Here is a 20,847-nt window from a genome sequence, read left to right as displayed (position 1 = left end):
AATACAAAAGCAGGCCACCGAGGTACATGGAAGTTTGGCACTTACCCTGGACTACTCTCATCTTTCCAAATCAGAGTCCTAATTTGGATCAATCAAATAGCTATGACTGTTTGTAGCCAAACTTTAGCTTGCATGCTGGAACACCTCTAGATCCCCTTTGGATGCCTCCCACTTGGTAGCTCTGATTTGAACACATACATCAGTATGTGTTTGAATAAACTTGCATGTCAATCACTTTCATGCAACCATAATCTGTGCCTCTCTGCCTGCTGAACTCCCAAAACCCACTGTCTCCCTGCCCACACTGCAAAGATGTGCTGTCTGCATGCTTTTTTGCCTTTACTTCTTTTGCTCAGAATGATCAACAATGACATCATTACTGCTGGTCCTTTTGGGCTAATACAGTTTGATTATTATTGTATCATATTGCTGCATCGTAATGGTCTTTAAGACACATTTTGAAAACTTGTAAAAACAGCACTGCTATGCACTTAAAATATCCACAATTTATTTCAGTATTTGAAGCACCTCTTCTTGCAATGTTAGACCAGTCAAGATTGGCACCCGTCTGTTGGCATTACCTACTTGTGCTGTTTTGCAAATTTACAGAATGTAGATAGTAACTATTTCAATTTGAACAAAGTAATAGTTCAAATAGTTGGTCTGCTTATTTTGTAGTTGTAGTTGCTATACACAATGTAGTTTCAATATAGTTTGCAGGATTGTCTGCAGGATTGGGAAGGTTGATTTCACAATGAAAATCAATAGGTTTTTGAAATTATAGTATTTTTTTCTACTGGATAAGTTTCTTTAAAAATGTACTACTGTAATGCCATTACCTATATACTTTTACTTCCCAGTCTTGTAAGACATTGTCTGATATCTTTTTCTCCATGTTTTTCTGAAGGGAAATAGCAGTTTGCATAATACATTGCTAACTAAAAGCAAATTATATTTTGGGGGAACGCACACAGACTTGCTATTTATGTGTTTTGACTATTATTATAATCAATAACAGCTTTTGGTTTATTCAGTTGTTATACATTTAACACTGTGCCATATTGTGGTTTAGTCTGTTTTGTCACATTTTAAAGGAATACAGATGCAGGACATAAAGACAGGAGCTACAGCAAGAACAGAATCAATTTGCGACATCACTTCTGTTGCTCTTAATTAAGCTGTGAGCCAAAATGTTGGACCTCCTTTCAGTATTCTGCCACTAGAAAAAAGTAATAGAGCAAGTATGTGTGCTGTTCTCCTTGATAGTATTAAAGTTTACCATTAAGGTTTACTAGCACAAGTACACATTTACTGGGGTTGAGGTGCAGTTCATTTTGATAGTAGCATGATAATTTCTGATTGTGATTTCAATTTTATTTCGATCCAAACCAGTTCTATCCAAGTGTCATTGATTGTATGATTGTGTACCATGTTGTAAAATTCTGAAAAGAAATGTATGATTCTTGATATACAGTAAATTTATCAATTTATTTCTGAGTTGACTAACTCTCTGCTCTTTCTCTGCTTTTTTCCCTCTATTCTTTCTGCAGACAACAGCCATGATGCAGTCCATTCAGTCCCAGTACAGTGAGATTGTGACAGAGAGAGATGCTCTGTTGCTGAAACTGCAATTGTCAGAAATGGACAAAGATCGCCTCCAAAGGCTAGAGGAGGAACTCAGTCGCATTAAACTGTCCCTAGAGTCTGAGCTTCGCAATAAGCAACGTCTACAGGAGGAGAATGAGAGGGTGAAGAGGGATTTAGGTTACTGGAAGGACCAGTATGATAGTAAGCAGGGCCTGATCAGACAATATGACACAGACAAGGAACGTATGGAGAGGGAAAAGAACTCTTTGAAAAGTGAGATAGAGAGGCTGATGAGGGAACTCAGGGAGCTTGAGGAGACATATAAAAGTAGGCTGTCAGCCATCCAGAAAGAACTGCGAGAGGTGACCATTGTCAGACAAACCATGGAAACTGAGCTGAAGAACGTTAGAGAGCCCCCAACCTTGGATGCCTCCACTGTGGTTTTTGATGGAGTTCGCAAAACAGTCACAGCAAACCAGTTGCTTGACTGTGGTGTTTTGGACAAACCAACATTCAGCCAGCTTGTGAAGGGGCATAAGACTGTCCCTGATGTGTCTGTTGACAAAAAAATCAGTCTAAAAGGAACAGGCCCAATAGCTGGGGTGGTAATTGAAGTTCCGAAAGGTTCAGGGTCTCTTACTAGTCCCCTATCCAAAATGACTTTCACTGAAGCCAAGAAAGAGAATCTCCTGCCATCAGATAGCGTTGACCTGCTGCTGGATGCTCAGGCTGCCACGGGCCACATAATTGACCCCAGAACTAATCAGAAGTTGACAGTTGAAGAGGCATGTAATCAAGGTGTGATAGATGAAGAGGACAGAGAGAGGTTGCTAGCAGCAGAAGCTGCAGCTGTAGGATATAGTGGTCCTGGCACAAGCAAACCCCTTTCAGTATTTCAGGCCATGAAGAAGGGACTGATTGACAGGAACACAACACTGCGTCTGCTACAAGCCCAGGAGTCTGCGGGGGGCATCCTAGATCCCGTACTCAGTGTGTTCCTTCCCAAAGACACAGCCATTGAGCGTAACCTAATTGATGATGACATATATCGTGCTCTGAATAAGAGGCCTGAGCTCTACCTGGACCCAGAAAGTGAGGAGGGTGTAACCTATATGTCAATGAAGAGGAGATGTAAGGTAGAGCCACACACAGGCCTTCTGCTTCTTCCTATCCCTGAGAAGGTAGACCCCTCCAAACTTGTCTTTGATGGTGTTCGGAAACCTGCCACAGCCAAGCAGCTGCTTGATTGTGGTGTCCTGGACAAGCCAACATTTAAAAATCTAGAAATGGGGAAGAAAACTGTCCCAGAGGTGTCTGTAGACAAAAACATTAATCTGAAAGGGACTGGGCCCATTGCTGGGGTTGTAGCTGGACGTCAAGGCAAAATGTCTTTGTCAGAAGCCAAGAAACAGATGCTTCTGTCTGAAGATAGTGCAGATTTGCTACTGGAAGCCCAGGCTGCCACAGGTCACATCATTGACCCCAGAACCAATCAGAAGCTGACAGTAGAGGAGGCATGCGCCAGAGGGGTGGTGGATATTAGGGATCGAGACAGATTATTGGCAGCAGAGGCTGCTGCTGTGGGATACAAGGATCCTAGCATAGCCAAGCCTCTCTCAGTGTTTGAGGCCATGAAGAAAGGACTAATTGACAGGAAGACTGGGCTACGCCTGCTGCAGGCCCAAGAGTCTGTGGGAGGCATTCTAGATCCCAACCTCAGTGTGTTCCTACCTAGAGACACAGCTATCAAACGCAACCTTTTGGATGAAAACCTCCGTCAAGCTCTAAACCAGAGTCCAGAGTGTTACATTGACCCGGAAACTGAGCATGATGTCAGCTATGGGGCTTTGAAGAAAAGATGCAAGACAGAGCCTCACACAGGTCTGCTACTTTTGCCAATCGCTGAGAGGAAAGACCCTTCTAAACTGATGTTTGATGGTGTCCGCAAGCCAGTAACAGCACAGCAGTTGCTTGATTGTGGGGTCCTGGACAAACCAACATTTAACCAACTAATGAAGGGAGAGAAAACTGTCCCAGAGGTGTCTGTGGATAAGAAGGTCTTTCTAAAGGGGACCGGATCAATTGCTGGTGTGGCAACTGGACCTTTAGGGAAAATGTCTTTATCAGAGGCCAAAAAACAGATGCTCATGCCCCCAGATAGTGCAGATTTTCTACTGGATGCCCAGGCAGCCACAGGCCACATCATTGACCCCACAACCAATCAGAAGCTGACAGTAGAGGAAGCATGTGCCAGAGGAGTGGTGGACAATAGGGATCGAGATAGACTCTTAGCAGCAGAAGCTGCTGCTGTGGGCTACCAGGATCCTAGCACAGCTAAGCTTCTTTCAGTGTTTGACGCAATGAAGAAGGGATTAATTGACAGGAAGACTGGACTACGTCTGCTGCAGGCCCAGGAGTCTGCAGGCGGCATTCTAGATCCCAACCTCAGTGTGTTCCTTCCTAGAGACACAGCTATCGAGCGCAACCTTTTGGATGAGGACCTCTGTCATGCTCTAAACAAGAGGCCTGAGTGTTACCTCGACCCAGACACTGAGCGTGATGCCAGCTATGGGGCTTTAAAGAAAAGATGCAAAACAGAGTCTCACACAGGCCTGATACTTCTGCCAATCACTGAGAGGAAAGACCCTTCCAAACTGATGTTTGATGGTGTCCGTAAGCCAGTAACAGCACAGCAGTTGTTTGAATGTGGAGTTCTTGACAAGCCAACATTTAACCAGCTAGTGAAGGGGGAGAAAACTGTCCCAGAGGTGTCGGTGGATAAGAAGGTCTTTCTAAAGGGGACCGGATCAATTGCTGGTGTGGCAGCTGGACCTTTAGGGAAAATGTCTTTATCAGAGGCCAAAAAACAGATGCTCATGCCCCCAGATAGTGCAGATTTGCTACTGGATGCCCAGGCAGCCACAGGCCACATTATTGACCCCACAACCAATCAGAAGCTGACAGTAGAGGAAGCATGTGCCAGAGGAGTGGTGGACAATAGGGATCGAGATAGACTCTTAGCAGCAGAAGCTGCTGCTGTGGGCTACCAGGATCCTAGCACAGCTAAGCTTCTTTCAGTGTTTGACGCAATGAAGAAGGGATTAATTGACAGGAAGACTGGACTACGTCTGCTGCAGGCCCAGGAGTCTGCAGGCGGCATTCTAGATCCCAACCTCAGTGTGTTCCTTCCTAGAGACACAGCTATCGAGCGCAACCTTTTGGATGAGGACCTCTGTCATGCTCTAAACAAGAGGCCTGAGTGTTACCTCGACCCAGACACTGAGCGTGATGCCAGCTATGGGGCTTTAAAGAAAAGATGCAAAACAGAGTCTCACACAGGCCTGATACTTCTGCCAATCACTGAGAGGAAAGACCCTTCCAAACTGATGTTTGATGGTGTCCGCAAGCCAGTAACAGCACAGCAGTTGTTTGAATGTGGAGTCCTTGACAAGCCAACATTTAACCAGCTAGTGAAAGGGGAGAAAACTGTCCCAGCAGTGTCTGTGGAAAAGATGGTTTATCTAAAGGGGACTGGACCCATTGCTGGGGTGGTAGCTGGACGTCAAGGCAAAATGTCATTGTCAGAGGCCAAGAAACAGAAGCTCCTGTCCGAAGATAGTGCAGACTTGCTACTGGAAGCCCAGGCTGCCACAGGCCACATCATTGACCCTAAAACCAGTCAGAAGCTGAAAGTAGAGGAGGCATGTGCCAGAGGGGTGGTGGATATTAGGGATCGAGACAGATTATTGGCAGCAGAGGCTGCTTCTGTGGGATACAAGGATCCTAGCACAGCTAAGCCTCTCTCAGTGTTTGAGGCCATGAAGAAAGGACTAATTGACAGGAAGACTGGGTTACGTCTGCTGCAGGCCCAAGAGTCTGTGGGAGGCATTCTAGATCCCAATCTCAGTGTGTTCCTACCTAAAGACACAGCTATCAAACGCAACCTTTTGGATGAAAACCTCCATGATGCTCTAAAGCAGAATCCTGCTTCCTACCTTGACCCAGAAACTGAGCATGATGTCAGCTATGGGGCTTTAAAGGAAAGATGCAAGACAGAGCCTCACACAGGTCTGCTACTTCTGCCAGTCTCTGAGAAGGTTGACCCCTCCAAACTACTCTTTGATGGTGTCCGTAAGACAGTAACAGCACAGCAGTTGCTTGAATGTGGGGTCCTGGACAAACCAACATTTAACCAACTAATGAAGGGGGAGAAAACTGTATCAGAGGTGTCTGTGGATAAGAAGGTCTTTCTGAAGGGGACAGGGTCAATTGCCGGTGTTGCAGCTGGACCTTTAAGGAAAATGTCCTTTACAGAGGCAAAGAAACTGAAAATTATGTCTTCTGACAGTGCTGACATGCTACTAGATGCTCAGGCAGCCACGGGCCAAATCATTGACCCCAGAACTAATCAGAAACTAACAGTAAAAGAAGCATGTGCTAGAGGAGTAGTGGATAAGGAGGATGAATCAAAGTTGTTTGCAGCTGAGGCTGCTGCTATAGGTTACAGAGATCCAAATACTTCCAAGCTCCTGTCAGCTGGCCAGGCCATGAAGAAGGGATTAATTAACAAGGACACAGCTCTACGTATACTTCAGGCTCAAGAGTCTGTAGGGGGTATTTTGGACCCTGCCCTGGGTGTATTCCTACCCAAAGACATTGCCATGAATAGGGATCTCATAGATGAGGACTTATACCAGGCCCTCAATCAGTATCCTGAGTGTTATCTGGACCCAGACACCCAACAAGCAAGTACCTATGTATCTCTGAAGAAGAAATGCAAAGCAGATCCAAGCACAGGTCTTCTGCTTCTCCCTGAACCTAAAAAGCCATTAACTGTCCAGGGGCTCAGGGGACAGGTGTCAGTCATTGATCTAGTGGATGCAAAGCTGCTGGAATGGTCTGATATGGACCAACTGAGGGAGGGCAGATTGACAAGCCAGGACATTGAAGACCGCCTCCACTCCTACCTGAGAGGTTCTACCTGCATAGCAGGAGTTTATGATGAGGCCAGTGATAAGGTGATGCCCATATATCAGGCCATGAAAGATGGACTGTTGCGACCTGGGACCACTCTGGAACTGCTTGAGGCCCAGGCTGCCTCAGGCTTTATAGTTGATCCTGTCAACAACCTTTACCTGACTGTAAGTGACGCCTACAATAAAAGACTGTTTGGGCCAGAGTTTAAGGATAACCTGCTATCAGCAGAGAGGGCTGTGACCGGTTACAAACTGCCTGGTACCGACAAGATTATCTCCCTCTTTCAGGCCATAGAGAGAGGTCTAGTGGAGAAAGGTCATGGCATCCGTCTACTAGAGGCCCAGATTGCCAGCGGTGGTATCATTGATCCTGAACACAGCCATCGTATTGACGTGAACGTAGCCTACAAGAGAGGTTACTTTGATAATGAAATGAACAAGATCCTGACTGCTCAGAGTGTTGATACTAAGGGTTTCTTTGACCCTAACACAGAGGAAAACCTAACCTATCAGGAGCTTAAGAAACGCTGTATCACAGATAAGAAAACTGGCCTCATACTTTTGCCTATCATGGACAAGAAAAAGCTAGATTCAACTCTGAAGAACACTCTGAGAAAGAGGAGAGTGATAATTGTGGACCCAGAGACTAATAAAGAGATGTCGGTACGTGAAGCATATGACAAAGGGTATATTGACTACGACACCTTCCTGGAGCTGTCTGAGCAAGAGTGTGAGTGGGAAGAGATCACTATCACTGCACCAGATGGTTCCACTCGGTTTGTTATCATTGACAGGAAGACTGGAAGACAGTATGACATTACTGAGCTGCTTGAAAAGCGAGTAATTGATCAATCAGTTCTAGATAAGTACCGATCGCGTATCATCACACTTACTCAATTTGCAGATATCATCACCAACAAGACCAAACATGGATCATCATCTTTATCATCATCATCAACTTCAAGACCATCAGCAGCCTCAGGTACATCTTCAGTGAAATCATCATCATTAACTTCAAGAACATCGGCATCTTTGGGTACAGTGACATCAACATCAACTTTAAGAAAATCAGAAGCCTCAGTTCCATCGTCAGTGACATCGTCATCATCATCAGTCCTGTCAAGACCCTTATCACCTACTCTCGCCAAGATGACCACAACAAGAACTACCACTGTCACAGAGCGAAGTGCCGCAATCAGGAGTGTAGACCGAGACTCACTTGACTCCCTTCGCAATATATCCAGTGTATCTATCACTCTGGCCTCCCCTGTTGTAACACTGGGTGAACAGGAACCTGTGGGTGCCATCTTTGACACAGAGACTGTAGAGAAGATATCCATCACTGAGGCTCTAAATCGTGGTCTGGTGGATTCCATCACTGCCCAGAGACTGCTGGAGGCCCAGGCCTGCACTGGAGGAATCATCAATCCCACAAATGGCCGTAGGCTCAGCATCCAAGAGGCCTCCCGCCTGGGCATAATAAATGACGACATGGCCCTTAAGCTCAAGCCTGCCCAGAAAGCCTACATTGGCTTTGAGGATGTAAAAACCAGGAAGAAGATGTCTGCTGCTGAGGCCATGAAGGAGATGTGGCTGCCATATGAGGCAGGGCAGAGGTTCATGGAGTTCCAGTTTGTAACAGGGGGGCTTTATGACCCAGAAATGGGCTGTAGAAGAACCATAGAAGATGCTTTGAAAATGGACTGGCTGGATGGGAGAGCAGCTCAGAGGCTCCAAGACATCAGACACCACACAAAGAACCTGACCTGCCCCAAGAGCAAACTTAAGATCTCTTACAAGGAGGCTCTGGATAGTTGCCTGGTGGAGGAAGGCAGTGGGGTAAAAATGCTCCAGGCATCATCTGTGTCTTCCAGAGGGATCAGCAGTCCTTACAGTGTCTCCTCTGCCCCAGGATCCACCACTGGCTCCAGGAGTGGCTCACGACGAAGCTCCCGCAGGAGCAGTGTGGACTTAGGCTCCCCCAACTCCTCATCAACTAGTCGCTACAGTCTTTCTAGCTTCACCACCTTCTCCTCCACCAAATAAATCAAGAAAAGGTGCTGCTCTTTTCTTGCAAATGAATCAGAATTTGTTAAGAGTATTTTGATTGTTCAGAAAAGAAAATGTGTGTTTTGTATATGAGGAGAAAAATTCAAAGATAATGTTCTTCAAAGATAATGTTCTTAAGCTTTTTGCATAGTTTCAGATTTTAGCTTTGGTGTTGTTATGCTTTTAAAATGCTATAGCTCAAATGATCATGAAAATGAACACTACCAAGATATTTTTGTGGAAATTGACTAAAGTAGTAATGGCAGCCATCGTAAGGTATTTGGATTGAAAATAAAATGTATATTAATATAATTGTTGGTGCCCCTAAAATAGGCATAGAAATTGCCATATTCTTACATACACATATTTCAAATATATTTTTCTAAATCTTCATGAAATGTAATTTCTTTTTAAGCTTTGCATTGGTAAGATAATGGTGTTAATGTATGTTTTGTGAGGTGAGAGATGCAAGGTTGGGTTACATATTGACTACATTTTTTTTTTTTTTAACTGAATCAGTTGTTAACCATTTTCTATTTCACCGGTTTATTTCTATTTAGTGCTTCCGGTTTTGTAAGTTTCTCAATATCTCAAAATAAAAGCTAACCTTTGAGTCTTTTGCTCATATGGATTCATGACTGTTCTTATTCATGGTCTTGCAGAATCAAAACTACATGTTACATGTAAGATATCATAGTTATTCCTCAGTTTGCAGGTAGTTGTTGTAAGAGTCCACAACTCGAAGGGGACCAGTATAAAATAATACTAAAATGTAAATCTCTATTTAAAGCCTCTATAAAAGCCTATAATCATACAAAAGAATACTTTTGGGAAATATTGTTTCAGTTTGGTCAAGTAATCAAGTGAAATGTTAAGGACAATAATTCTAAAATGAAAGCTAAATATGCTTAAACAAAATGTATGCATTGGTATCATGTTTTCAATTTGACCAAATTGATTGGAAGTCATTTAACATTTCATATCATGTTTACTGACTTGTTTTAGGTTTCTCCAGGTAATAAACTTCAGAAATGTTTTATCTTTCCTCAAACCAAATCTGATGTTGACTGACAGACATACATGTAGGCCTTGCTGCTGGTTAAATATGGGCATTTTGGACATCTATCGGCTATGCCCACGACTTCCTTGAGTGCAAATAGAGTAGATAAAGAAAACATATTTAACGCAGTTTCCCCAGAAAGTAGACCTCTTATGGTTAAGTTGGTCAAGTGTTATCTAAGGTCTAGTGTGTATTTGTATTACAAAGAGTCCCAAAGTTAAATAAAACAAAAACTGAGGCTATGGTTTAATGACCTTTCCTCAGAAAAACAGTAGGCTACAAATGGAGGTAGCAGGACATGACACTGCTTTGCTTTGACGTTACCTTCAAAATAAAAGCGTATTTGGACCTTTTATCATTTGTTTGCTTTGGAGTGTGAGAAAGACATTTCAGGGGTGAAATATTGTGGTTGAGTTGATTTTTATACTAATACTCTAGGCAGTATCAAATAATAAACGTGCCTTTAAAGGCATAATAAGTAGGATTTGTAAGTTGCTGTTTGTAAACACAAAGTTGCCCCCCCAGCTCAGACCAAGAGAGAGCTAGAGAATGAAGAAATTATGTTTATGAGTCACTTTCTTTTTTTTTTAGGAACATTTTTCTGCCTTTAAACAGAAGTGCGCCATTGTGTTTAAACTAAATAAATTATTGGAAATAGGCCACACATTTTTGTACTTTTATTATTATTTGTTATTATTATTATTATTATTATCATTTTTTTAATCTTGTTTTTAATGTTGTACAGCACTTTGGTTCAGTTTCGGTTGTTGGAAGGTGCTATAGAAATAAAGTTTGATTGATTGATGGATTGATTTTTAGGATTTAACCTTAACGAGTCGGTCTTGGAGTATTTTTTGCAGTAGCAATTTTTCTTGTTGTTGTTCTTTTACGGCGGTTGGCATACAGTTTATTGATGCATCACCGCCACCTTCTACACGGAAATGTGGATCAGACATAGCCATTTTTTATTTCACTTCTACAACTACTATTTTATTTCGACAGTGCTACCCGGAAGTGTTTCGATAACAACAACAACAACAGTTGTTAGCATGTAGCGGACCAAGTCGTCAGTTTATTTTTGGTATGTGGTTCGCAAGAACGTCCACCTAAATGTCCCTTAACCTGGTCTTGCCGTTAATTTTACAGTTAACGTTACGAACACTTCGTACTTGTTCGGCTCTGTAGCTAACGGTAAAGGCTGAAGTTATGTAGTAAGCTAGCGTCAGCTAACTAGCTTAAAGCTGTGGGTAAGTGAAACACACCAGTGCAAGGTAGGAGTAGCAAGTAATTTAACAACATTCAGCTATCACTCATTTAGCAACCTACACGTGTTGTAATTTACAATGTTTTCCCCCCTAAACTAACGTTAGCTGCATACTGGTGTGTTGCTGTAACGCACTGTAATGACATAAACCAATATTCAACATCTGCGCTCAACATAAGTAAAAGTAAGATACGGACCAATTGTTGTGGTCATGTTTTAGTCTTTGGCAGCGTTTTGCCTCTTTATGCCACAGCTAATGTGACGTTCGTGTAAAACTACACTCTTAACGTTTTTGGAAATACTGTGTAGGTGTCACTGACCAGGTCAAAGTATGGCTGACGACCCTCAGAGAAATTTCCGCTCTGCATACTATGAGAAAGTGGGCTTCAGAGGAGTGGAGGAGAAGAAATCACTGGAAATACTGCTCAAGGATAATCCTCTGGGTAGGTAACAGTTCGTATTTACCAACACACAGGGGGACATTTCTGTATAAACATAGCTTACATGCTGGTTGAAATTGGTTTAGGGACAGTATTGGAGTTGTTAACGAGAACTTACCATCAGTAATGTTAATAAGACTCATGATACAGCCAGTAATACATTCAGCAGGTAACACCTATTGGCGCCAGTGTATCAATAACACATTACAATAGATTGTACCAGGATATATTGTGCTATGGATTGTTATTCCCACCAACTGCTTAAACAATATTTCTCATCAGTTTGTGGTTGAATTTTGATGTATGTAAGTCAGTTCTTGCCCTGTTACAAATGTTTTCACTGTTTTAACAGATTTAGAAAAGCTGAGCACCTTCAGTCAGAGGTTCCCCCTCCCCTCCATGTATAGGATCCATGTGTGGAAGGTATTGTTGGGTAAGACACACACACTTTTTTTTCTTCGTAAGAAACTTTATTATCACAACTGCAAGTCCCTACAAACTGTACGCAAAGTGAACCAATAATAGCTTACAATAACATCCTATGTAGACTATTTTTACTTAGGTGTAGCCTACATAATATGAAATGAATAACTGTAATGATGCCAAACAATCAAAATATTCAATGAGATGCAATGGATTCTAAACGAAGATAAAGTAATTCCAAATCAATTTTACAACAAGAATATGATCTACAACATTTCTCCCCATCTGCTTTGTCAGCAGATCATAGCGTATAATCACACCCTATTTTTATTTAGGTGAAGGCCTACATGAAATGAATATATAATTATGCCATACAATCAAAACATTCAATGAGAAATGCATTTCAGTCTATCTAAAAGAAGAGAAAGTAACTTCAGCTCAATTTTATAATGAATATGTGGTCCACAACATTTCTCTCCGTTTCCTTTGTGAGTCAATATTCAGTCTGACAACAAAACAGATGCTTGGATAACGCTAGGCTTTCAAAATATAAGAGAAATGTCCCACTCTTCCCAACCCACACAGCAATTCTAAAAACAAACAACAGAAATGTGGTAGTAGGTTTTGTCTTTGGCAACTTATATAAGAACAAATTGCAGAATTTCTATGTGGAAAAGTCGCTGCGACCCGGTCAGTCCTCCCTACCGGGTCTTCAGCGCACTGCCCCCTGAACAGTGTCCGTCTCCAGCAGTGAGAGTCTGTGTTGCTTTCCACATTGCACTGTGGGTCAGGATCTCTCTCACAACACAATCTTACGGCATCCGTAAGATTATAAAGACAGGGGCGCTTAGTTTAGCTTTTTAGCCTACAAGTGGAAACTGGGTAGAAATCCGCAAAAAAAAAATCATAGATCTCAACGTTAGGATGTATATTTCCGGTTCTGGTTATTGATGACAACTTAAAGTATCTACAGCACAAAGCTCAGGACTTTATTTTCCGTGTTTTGATACACTGGGAATGATTTTAAAATGACGGGCTCTCCCGGGCGCTATAGTTAAATATAGAATGGGCGCCTTGGGGTCTAGAGGGATAATCTGCTCAGTAATGTAAAGTGTGATGATGCTAAACAAACCCTCCTGTTCCTGCAGGCATCCTACCTCCCCACAGTGACTCTCATGCTCTGGTGGGAGGCTACAGGAAGGAGCAGTACCAGGACATCCTGGAGGCTCTGGAGGTGATGAGATACATCAACTCTTCCACATCCTCCACCCACGTCTACCTGCGCATGTTCCAGCTGGAGAGCCAGGTGCTCCCATGGTGCTCTGAGACCTCAGCCCCGGTATGATGAAGCACACCTAGAGTAATATTGTCATAATTGAGACTGATAAAGCATCAGAAAAACATTAGATTACGTATTGTGAAAAGCAGCACCAGCTGGCAACTTGATCAAAGGTTGTGCTGAACCATCCATGGAGGATTTGATATAACAGTTGTGTTTTAGATGCTCAGCTGTCTTATGCAGAACTAATTAGAGAATAAAATGGGAATGTGATACTGATGCAACCCCAAGTGGGAGGTTGTAGGACCAGAAATGTGAGCGAACTGAGGTGTAGGGGTTTGGAGTTCAAAATCTATCAGGCCTTGACTGTCAGCAGGAATCCACCAAGACAATTTAACTATCGATTCAATTTTATTTATTGTATTTAAAAGCACTCATATTAACATTTTTACATGTAACACACCAACCTCCCAGACAATATGACAATTGTCTGAGAATGTGTGTTAATGTGTGTCCTGGTGCTGGATTTATTCAACTCTGCATCTGTATTATTTTTCCTTGTTTGCATCTCTTTAAATGCCTGTATGAGGATTTTTGCTACATTTCATCAAGATTACATAATAACAATGTGAGTCTGATCACTGATATGTTTTGTTTTTAGGAGCTGATAGTAATGCAAGCATAGTCTGATTGTTTTGTAAAAATATATTCACATCTGTTAATGGTTCTGGTACCATCAAATGACTAAAGTCTCATTGAAATGACAAACCATGCCTCATACTGTGGCTTGACGAAGTTGCTGCAATTAATGGAAAGCTCCCTCTTTAAGCAGCCCACGAATATTTTAAGTTAGCACCAAGCTTTTCATTATGAATTCATAATTATAGGATCCTGAAGCCTGAGTGGAAAATGACTGTTTACCACATTGCTGGTAATACTGTAAGCATGTGATGTTCAGATTTATGTTAGGAAATCACTTACAATCTTTACCACAAAAACCCTTTGTGTTTTCAGTTCCACATAAGTAACCCACTAAGTAGATGTATTTGGGACCATCATTAAATAGGGAAACCTCATAGAATTACATTTGGCAGTGGGAATATGTCGGCCTTAGTGTAGAGCTGTGTAGTGTTTTGTCTTTGAAACTATGTATTAGCCTAAAAAGTAACTCACAATTACTTAAATTTGTTATGTCGCTTAACTATTACAAAAATAAAATATCCATCTAGTTGTCTCTTTTTTGACTTGTCATTTATGTCTGAAGAATGTAATTATAAGTTTATTTTGAAATAATACAAAACTCTGATGGAACAGTGCTTGTATATACAATGTCAAACAGAAAAATAGTTGATCAAATCAAATAATTTATTAAAATACAAGACACACTACAACTCCCACACAACCCCAGATTGCTAGTACTTCCCTTTGCTTCCTTTATTCTTGTGTTGTTTCAGGATGAAGAAAACGAGGACTTCCTCTCCATCAGTCGAGCCATGGAGGAGATCGTAGATGATCCTGTCGACTGCTATTGGCTCATCAAGTGTTTCGTCAATCAGTTCCACACGAAGTTTGGAGACTCAGTACCCCACCTTGTAAGTGCTACATTTATCTTAAAGGAAAAAACCCTTGAACAGTATCAAATATTCAAGCCTAAAAATAGTAGTTTGATTAAAAATTCTCAGCACAAGGTGCTCCCCCCCCCCACTGACTGGAAATATTTCAGAGCTTTCAGCTACATCTTGTGGCCTTCATCTGTGAGCTTTCAGAAATTTCCTGTTTGTGGACCTCAATCTAAGAATTTTTCATCAAACTCAAAAGCAAATTAATTACCAAGAAAACTTTTAATTGATCATGGATTAAATAAACCCAGCATACTGTATATTGTGTTGGTGCTTCCCTCAATGATTATATTGTTTCCCAAAACCGGATGTTGACAAGGGTTTTAAAATTCACAACAGTGGTGTTATTGTTGACAGAATGAAATGAGTGAATGAATGAGTCTAAATTTGTAAAGCAAAATCAATTGAAGTCCTTGTATTGGCAAGTCAAGTTTTCAGGAGTTACTCTTCATTTAAAAGAAAATTATTTTCTTTATAGTCCTGGTGTAGTTTTGAACGTGCGTCATGGCACTCAGTGATGAGAAAGATACGAAGCACATGAGAAATCCTGGTGTAAATTTAGTTTATAAAGTGCCAGAATTGATGTGACAAAGTTCTTATGACTCAGGAGTTTGGATCACATTACTTTTTAATCTGCGTCACTATGAATTAACACTTGTTGTTTCCTCCTGTTCTGTTCTGGTGTAGCCAAAGAGCCTGGAGCATTATCTGAGTCAGGAGGAACCTCGACTGCTGAACCATCTGAAGAACAGCGGAGCCCTGACTCAGCTGCCCTACAGCCTCTGGTTCAGACGCTGCTTTGCTGGCTGCCTGCCCGAATCCAGCCTGCAGAGGTCAGTTTACTGTTCATGGGACAAACCTGATCACATTTTTTTGGCACTTTGAGCACCACACGCTGAGTGCCATATCGTTCCATTATGTTAAAAAGATGCAGACATCTCTATGGCCGTCAACAATCTAGATGGATAAATAGCAGATAATAATAGCACAGAATAAATATGTATTTTTAATTTTGGGTTGAACTGCCCCTTTAAGTTCCTGCCATGACTTTGCTAAGAGGCATCTCAGACTTTGTTGAACCCGGACCAATCGTAGCTTGCCGTCTTTTATGACCGGCATGATTTGCAAAAGTGATTGGGCAGGAATGGGTCCTCTTTCTCTTCAGCATGTTTACATATCTTGTGCTCGTAAAGGTTAGTGTCATGTAGCAAGTCGTAAACGTTATCAAAAACAAACAAATCTGTGACGCTTCATAGACAAAGTATTGGTTAGCTTCCACAATGACACACTACACAGGATAAAATTTGTCATGCCCAACACTTATTTTTTACGATTCCCCATGTCTGTTGGGCTATTATCAGGCTGATATTGTGTAGTCTGATCCTGGTGTTATGGTGCATTCAGACATGCAGCAACAAAGAGATCAGAAGCAACAGGATGTCAATTATTTTCAGTGGAAATCTGCTACACAAGGAAGTACTAGTATTGAGAAAGTTGTAACTTTATGCAGTGCCTTACGACTAAGCCATAACACTTGTCTTGAGTACCAAAGAAACAAATACACAGCAGAATACATCTGCCCAGTCAAAGTTGAATGTTTAAATTGGTTGATTCCTTGCAAACATGCTTGAAATTGAAAGCTAGATTGAGTGAGCATCAGCCTGCCCCTTTGTTTTCATATGTCTGAATGCAGCGTTAAAAGGGTCAAAAATACACTTTTCTCAAGCTTTCAGAAATGGAAGATGTATCCTTCTTAAGCCTGTTCTATCCAAAAGACCTTTTTCATGTTGACCTTAAATTCTTCATACTGGTCAAATGAACTTTGATTGTTTTTAGGGTGTGGGACAAGGTGATCAGTGGCTCCTGCAAGATCCTGGTGTTTGTGGCCCTGGAGATTCTGCTCAGCTACAAGATCATGTTGATGGGTATCAACCGGCCTGAAGGCGTGCTCAAGTTTCTGTGCAATGTGAGTAAATGTTATTGTCCACCAAACAGAAATACATTGTTTTTGTCCTCATAGTAGGTGCCTTTGTAAAACCTCACAATAACTTTCCCTCCCAGATACCACAGGAAAACACAGACGCCATTGTGACTAAAGCCATTGACTTGTGGCACAAATATTGCGGCACTCCAATGCATGCTGTTTAGCCAAATGGAGCTCCACACGCCACAGAGATCTGGGCCCAGAGGTGAGATGCTTTCCCAGGATGCACCAGGACTTGCTCTTAACTCCACTGAGAGACTAACAGACTGTGGCATTCAGTGTCAGTAGGGATTCGTTTCTGCATGACTGAACCGAAAACTCATCACGGGCTACTTTCAATAAGCTAGGGGACTTTTCATATTGACAAGACAATTCCCAGCTTTCCCCAAAGAATATGATTAACTATATGAGGAAAGGACTTGAATGTATGAACACTGAAAACAGCCACTATACATAGTGGATGTTCAAGCTGACCAATGTGAATGCACAAAACCTGTTTAGAAAAATGCAAGGAAGCATAAACTTATTTTTTAATAAGTTTCTTTCTTTAAGAAACTGCATACATCATAGAAGACTCACAATAAATACTCACATGCAGTTTTTCTGCTTTACAAAAAAAACATTTGAAAAGTCTTGCTTACTTTCTTTGCTATGTACAAGTCTTATAATTCTGAGAATATTTTTCTCTCAAAACATTTTTAAACGTACAAGAGACAGTAATATTACCAACGCTTGTACATAAGCATACACACACTCAGACACACAGTCATAAACACACACACAACAGATCAACCAGTTCTCCCAATAATATGGTCAAAACTGCCAATTCATGAACCTAATATGGACTGTAAACAACAAAAAGTAAGGTGGCAGGGTTTTCATATTTTGTACCGCCAAAGGTTCGTCTCAGACAATAAAAAATTAAATACAAAAAAGAAGTATTTTCTCGTAGTTCCGCAGATAGTTCTGCAACATTTTTCACTGTGTCTACAAATAATATTCTGTATGAAATGAAACAATTTGGCAAGTTTTAAATCCCTGTAAACAATACTGTAGGCACAGTGACAGTGGGTTACTGAACTGTCAACAGCAGTCACTCTGGGATGCATTCAAGATCGCAACTTCCACAGAAAGTCAAGTTGCTTTGGTTTAAAATGGGGATCTGAAGTCTGAAAGTGTTTTGAGCTCTTGAATGCAGCCCATAAACAGATGGACAAATGAGGAGAAAATCTGAAATTATTGCTCAGTTGATTGGTGTGTATGTGTTAGGAGATCTTAATTTTTACTGTTACTGGCTTGCAGAGAGCATTTTGGGACTTTGAGTAGGATTTTAGGACATTTTGGCTTAAGATTCAGCTGCCTACAACAGCATAAACTGTTGTAAATATTTTAATTCCTCTGGCAAAATGAGATAAATGATCATTGAGATCTCATCTGTGAAATAAAACTGTGCCAACACAAGCACGCCCCATGGAGAGATTAAGTCCAGTTGAGAAAGGAGAGTGAGAACATGGTGAAAGGCAAGAAAACAATCCCTGTGTAAAAAAAAAAGAAAAATACAGTCCCATCTTCACCTCCGACCATTCCCATCCTCAAAATTGACACAGATTCTGTGTTTGACTTCCAAAAGCCTTGTTCAAAAACAAAAGTGCTGCAAAGTAAACAAATCGCCACCTCTTCATCATAAAAAAAAGACAATTAAAAGCTTTTGAATATCAAGAAGTCTGTAAAATCTCCACTGATGGGAGACGCCAGTTGAGAGTTTAATCCATCTGTACTTCTAAAAGTGTTTGCTCCCGTTTCCTGTAATGGCCACAGCACACAGGTTGTGTTCATGTCCAGTCTGTCAGTTTGAAGTCGACACCGGAAAGGGTAGCAGTTAGCAGTACGAGGGCAGCAGGTAGCAGCCTGAACACTTGAGGCTCGGTGTGGGAGTATAAAAGCATGGCCGAGATCTGACTGAACCATTTTATGGCCGATGAAACCTGCGGGGAGAAACGGAGTAACATTTTAGAAACGCTAGCAGCGTGGCTTTAGGTTCTGCAGTGTCGGGTGGTCTTTCACTTTGGTCCCGAGTGAAATATCTCAACAAATACCAGCACTGGTGGGTCTGCGGCCATTTTGCCCCCAGTTTCTTAACATTTCTCTAGCTCCTTGCCGAGTGGGAGACATTGTAGCCGTCAGAAATTCCCTGACTCGGAATTACAACTAGGAGACTAATTTTAACAGCTTTCACACTCGGCTGCTCCCAATTATGGTTTGAACAATATGACAAGAACACAGCGTAGGTACAGCTGAGGCTGAAAAAGTGCAGCTTAAACTGATAAAGGCTGAGCAAAGTCTAACGACGTAATCTGAGATGTCTTGAAATGGCAATCGTACAGAGGATAAACCCTTTGGATTTAACAGCATGGCCTTTACTCTAGTACCATCTTACAATTTTGCCCCGCTAGTGATTATCTAAGAATAGCAAAATTGTCTCTTAATTTTTAATCTGTCACACAATTAGTTGTCTGATATGTAATGAGCTTTACAGTCTCATGGGGTCAGCTATAGTCTTTTAGTCTTGTGTCAGAAGGCTAGCCGGTGTGAGTGTAACTTTGTCGTACCTGGTAAAATGACGGCTCGACTCATGCACCTCCATCTCTGTGCTTTTAAACTCATTCAGCTCCTTCCTGATGGCAGCCTGAACAACAAGACACAATTATTTACATACAGTGTATATATATATATATATATATATATATATATATATATATATATATATATATATATATATATATATATATATATATATATATATATATATATGTATATATATATATATATATATATGTGTATATGTATATGTATATATATATATATATATATATATATATATGTATGTATATGTATATATATATATATGTATGTATATGTATATATATATATGTATGTATATGTATATATGTATATATATATATATATATATATATATATATATATGTATATGTATGTATGTATGTATGTATATATATACATATATATATATATATACATATATACATATATATATATATATATATATATATATATATATATATATATATATATATATATGTATATATATATATATATATATATATATATATATGTATATATATATGTATGTATATATATATATGTATGTATATATATATATATATATGTATGTATATATATATATATATATATATATATATATATATATATATATATATATATATATATATATATGTATGTATATATATATATATGTATGTATATATATATGTATATATATATGTATATATATATATATATATATATATATATATATATATATATATATGTGTATGTATATGTATGTATATGTATGTATATATATATGTATGTATATATATATGTATGTATATATATGTGTATGTATGTATGTGTATATATGTGTATGTATGTATGTGTATATATATGTATGTATGTATGTGTATATATATATATATATGTATATATATATGTATATATATATATATATATATATATATATATATATATATATATATATATATATGTATATATATGTGTGTACAGACTACTTGAATCCAGAGTTAGTGAAGCATTCTTTGGATTTGTTGTGCGTTAAGTTAACCTTATCAGCAGCTGTAAGGCGAGTCCATGGCTTGTCTGCTCTTCTGTCGTAGTCCTGAGCCTCCGCAACCTCCACATAGTCACTGAAGCGGATGAGGATCTTCGCCTCCCTCAGCTCCTCTACTGTGGGCCTCTGGCTGAGCTAGAGGATGCAAGAAAGGGAGGGCCGTCAGTCCAGTCAGTATTAACTAGCTCAATGCCCTGCAACATGCATGCTGAGAAACGTGTCCGTGCGGAAAAGACAGCTAATGTTAGAAGGTTATGTCTGTGACTGGAAAGTAGCTGCTTAATTTCTCTTGGCTGCTGTAAAAAATATGGGAAAACTATTTTTTTTATGTGCAATGTATATATAATTATGTTTTAAAATCAATAAAATATTAAAGATAATCACAAACTCCCTCTTTTCTCTTATTTGTTCTTTGTATAAGTTAAGTTGAAAAGGCAAAATTGTGCATTCTTGGCACGTATCGCTGCCAAGAATGCACAATCTTCTACATTTTTATTTTAATTAATAGAAAACTGAC

At 40.2% G+C, this 20,847-nt stretch overlaps 3 protein-coding genes across 11 annotated transcripts in view; 2 read left to right on the top strand and 1 right to left on the bottom strand.

The window, feature by feature from the left end:
• LOC122878341 (desmoplakin-like) overlaps positions 1–9,237 on the top strand; it is a 29,397-nt gene extending 20,160 nt beyond the window's left edge. The window contains exons 23-24 of one of the 2 annotated variants that reach the window (XM_044201039.1): positions 1–22; positions 1,551–9,237. The exon at positions 1–22 is cut by the window's left edge and continues 1,805 nt beyond it. In XM_044201039.1, coding sequence (XP_044056974.1) covers positions 1–22; positions 1,551–8,609 — 7,081 coding nt within the window. In that variant the 3' untranslated portion in view covers positions 8,610–9,237. The remainder of the gene's footprint in view (positions 23–1,550) is intronic. The other variant, XM_044201040.1, reaches the window with a different exon arrangement.
• A 1,335-nt stretch (positions 9,238–10,572) lies between these two features.
• On the top strand, positions 10,573–20,717 carry tbc1d7 (TBC1 domain family, member 7). 3 transcript variants are annotated; one of them, XM_044201052.1, is made up of 9 exons: positions 10,575–10,919; positions 11,246–11,379; positions 11,729–11,809; positions 12,948–13,138; positions 14,533–14,670; positions 15,385–15,530; positions 16,534–16,663; positions 16,759–16,886; positions 20,377–20,717. In XM_044201052.1, exons 2-8 carry the CDS (start codon positions 11,268–11,270, stop codon positions 16,843–16,845), a joined length of 885 nt encoding a protein of 294 aa, XP_044056987.1. In that variant the 5' UTR covers positions 10,575–10,919; positions 11,246–11,267; the 3' UTR covers positions 16,846–16,886; positions 20,377–20,717. The 3 variants fall into 3 exon arrangements, with proteins under 3 accessions (XP_044056986.1, XP_044056987.1, XP_044056985.1); XM_044201051.1 differs by lacking the exon at positions 20,377–20,717 and having other exon boundaries at positions 10,573–10,753; positions 16,759–18,374; XM_044201050.1 differs by lacking the exon at positions 20,377–20,717 and having other exon boundaries at positions 16,759–18,374.
• LOC122878342 (phosphatase and actin regulator 1-like) overlaps positions 17,198–20,847 on the bottom strand; it is a 37,181-nt gene continuing 33,531 nt past the window's right edge. For 4 of the 6 annotated variants that reach the window (XM_044201045.1, XM_044201046.1, XM_044201043.1 and 1 more), the window contains 2 exons: positions 20,325–20,465; positions 19,082–19,367 (listed from right to left, as the gene is read on the bottom strand). In XM_044201045.1, the coding sequence (XP_044056980.1) occupies positions 19,242–19,367; positions 20,325–20,465 (267 nt within the window). In that variant the 3' untranslated portion in view covers positions 19,082–19,241. Of the gene's footprint in view, positions 18,667–19,081; positions 19,368–20,324; positions 20,466–20,847 lie in introns of those variants that run through there. The other 2 variants (XM_044201044.1, XM_044201042.1) reach the window with 1 other exon arrangement.

The sequence above is a fragment of the Siniperca chuatsi genome, linkage group LG6 (genome assembly GCF_020085105.1).
Source record: "Siniperca chuatsi isolate FFG_IHB_CAS linkage group LG6, ASM2008510v1, whole genome shotgun sequence".
NCBI lineage: Eukaryota > Metazoa > Chordata > Actinopteri > Centrarchiformes > Sinipercidae > Siniperca > Siniperca chuatsi.
Note: the sequence above shows the minus strand (reverse complement) of the source record. Positions and strands in the feature narration are given on the sequence as shown.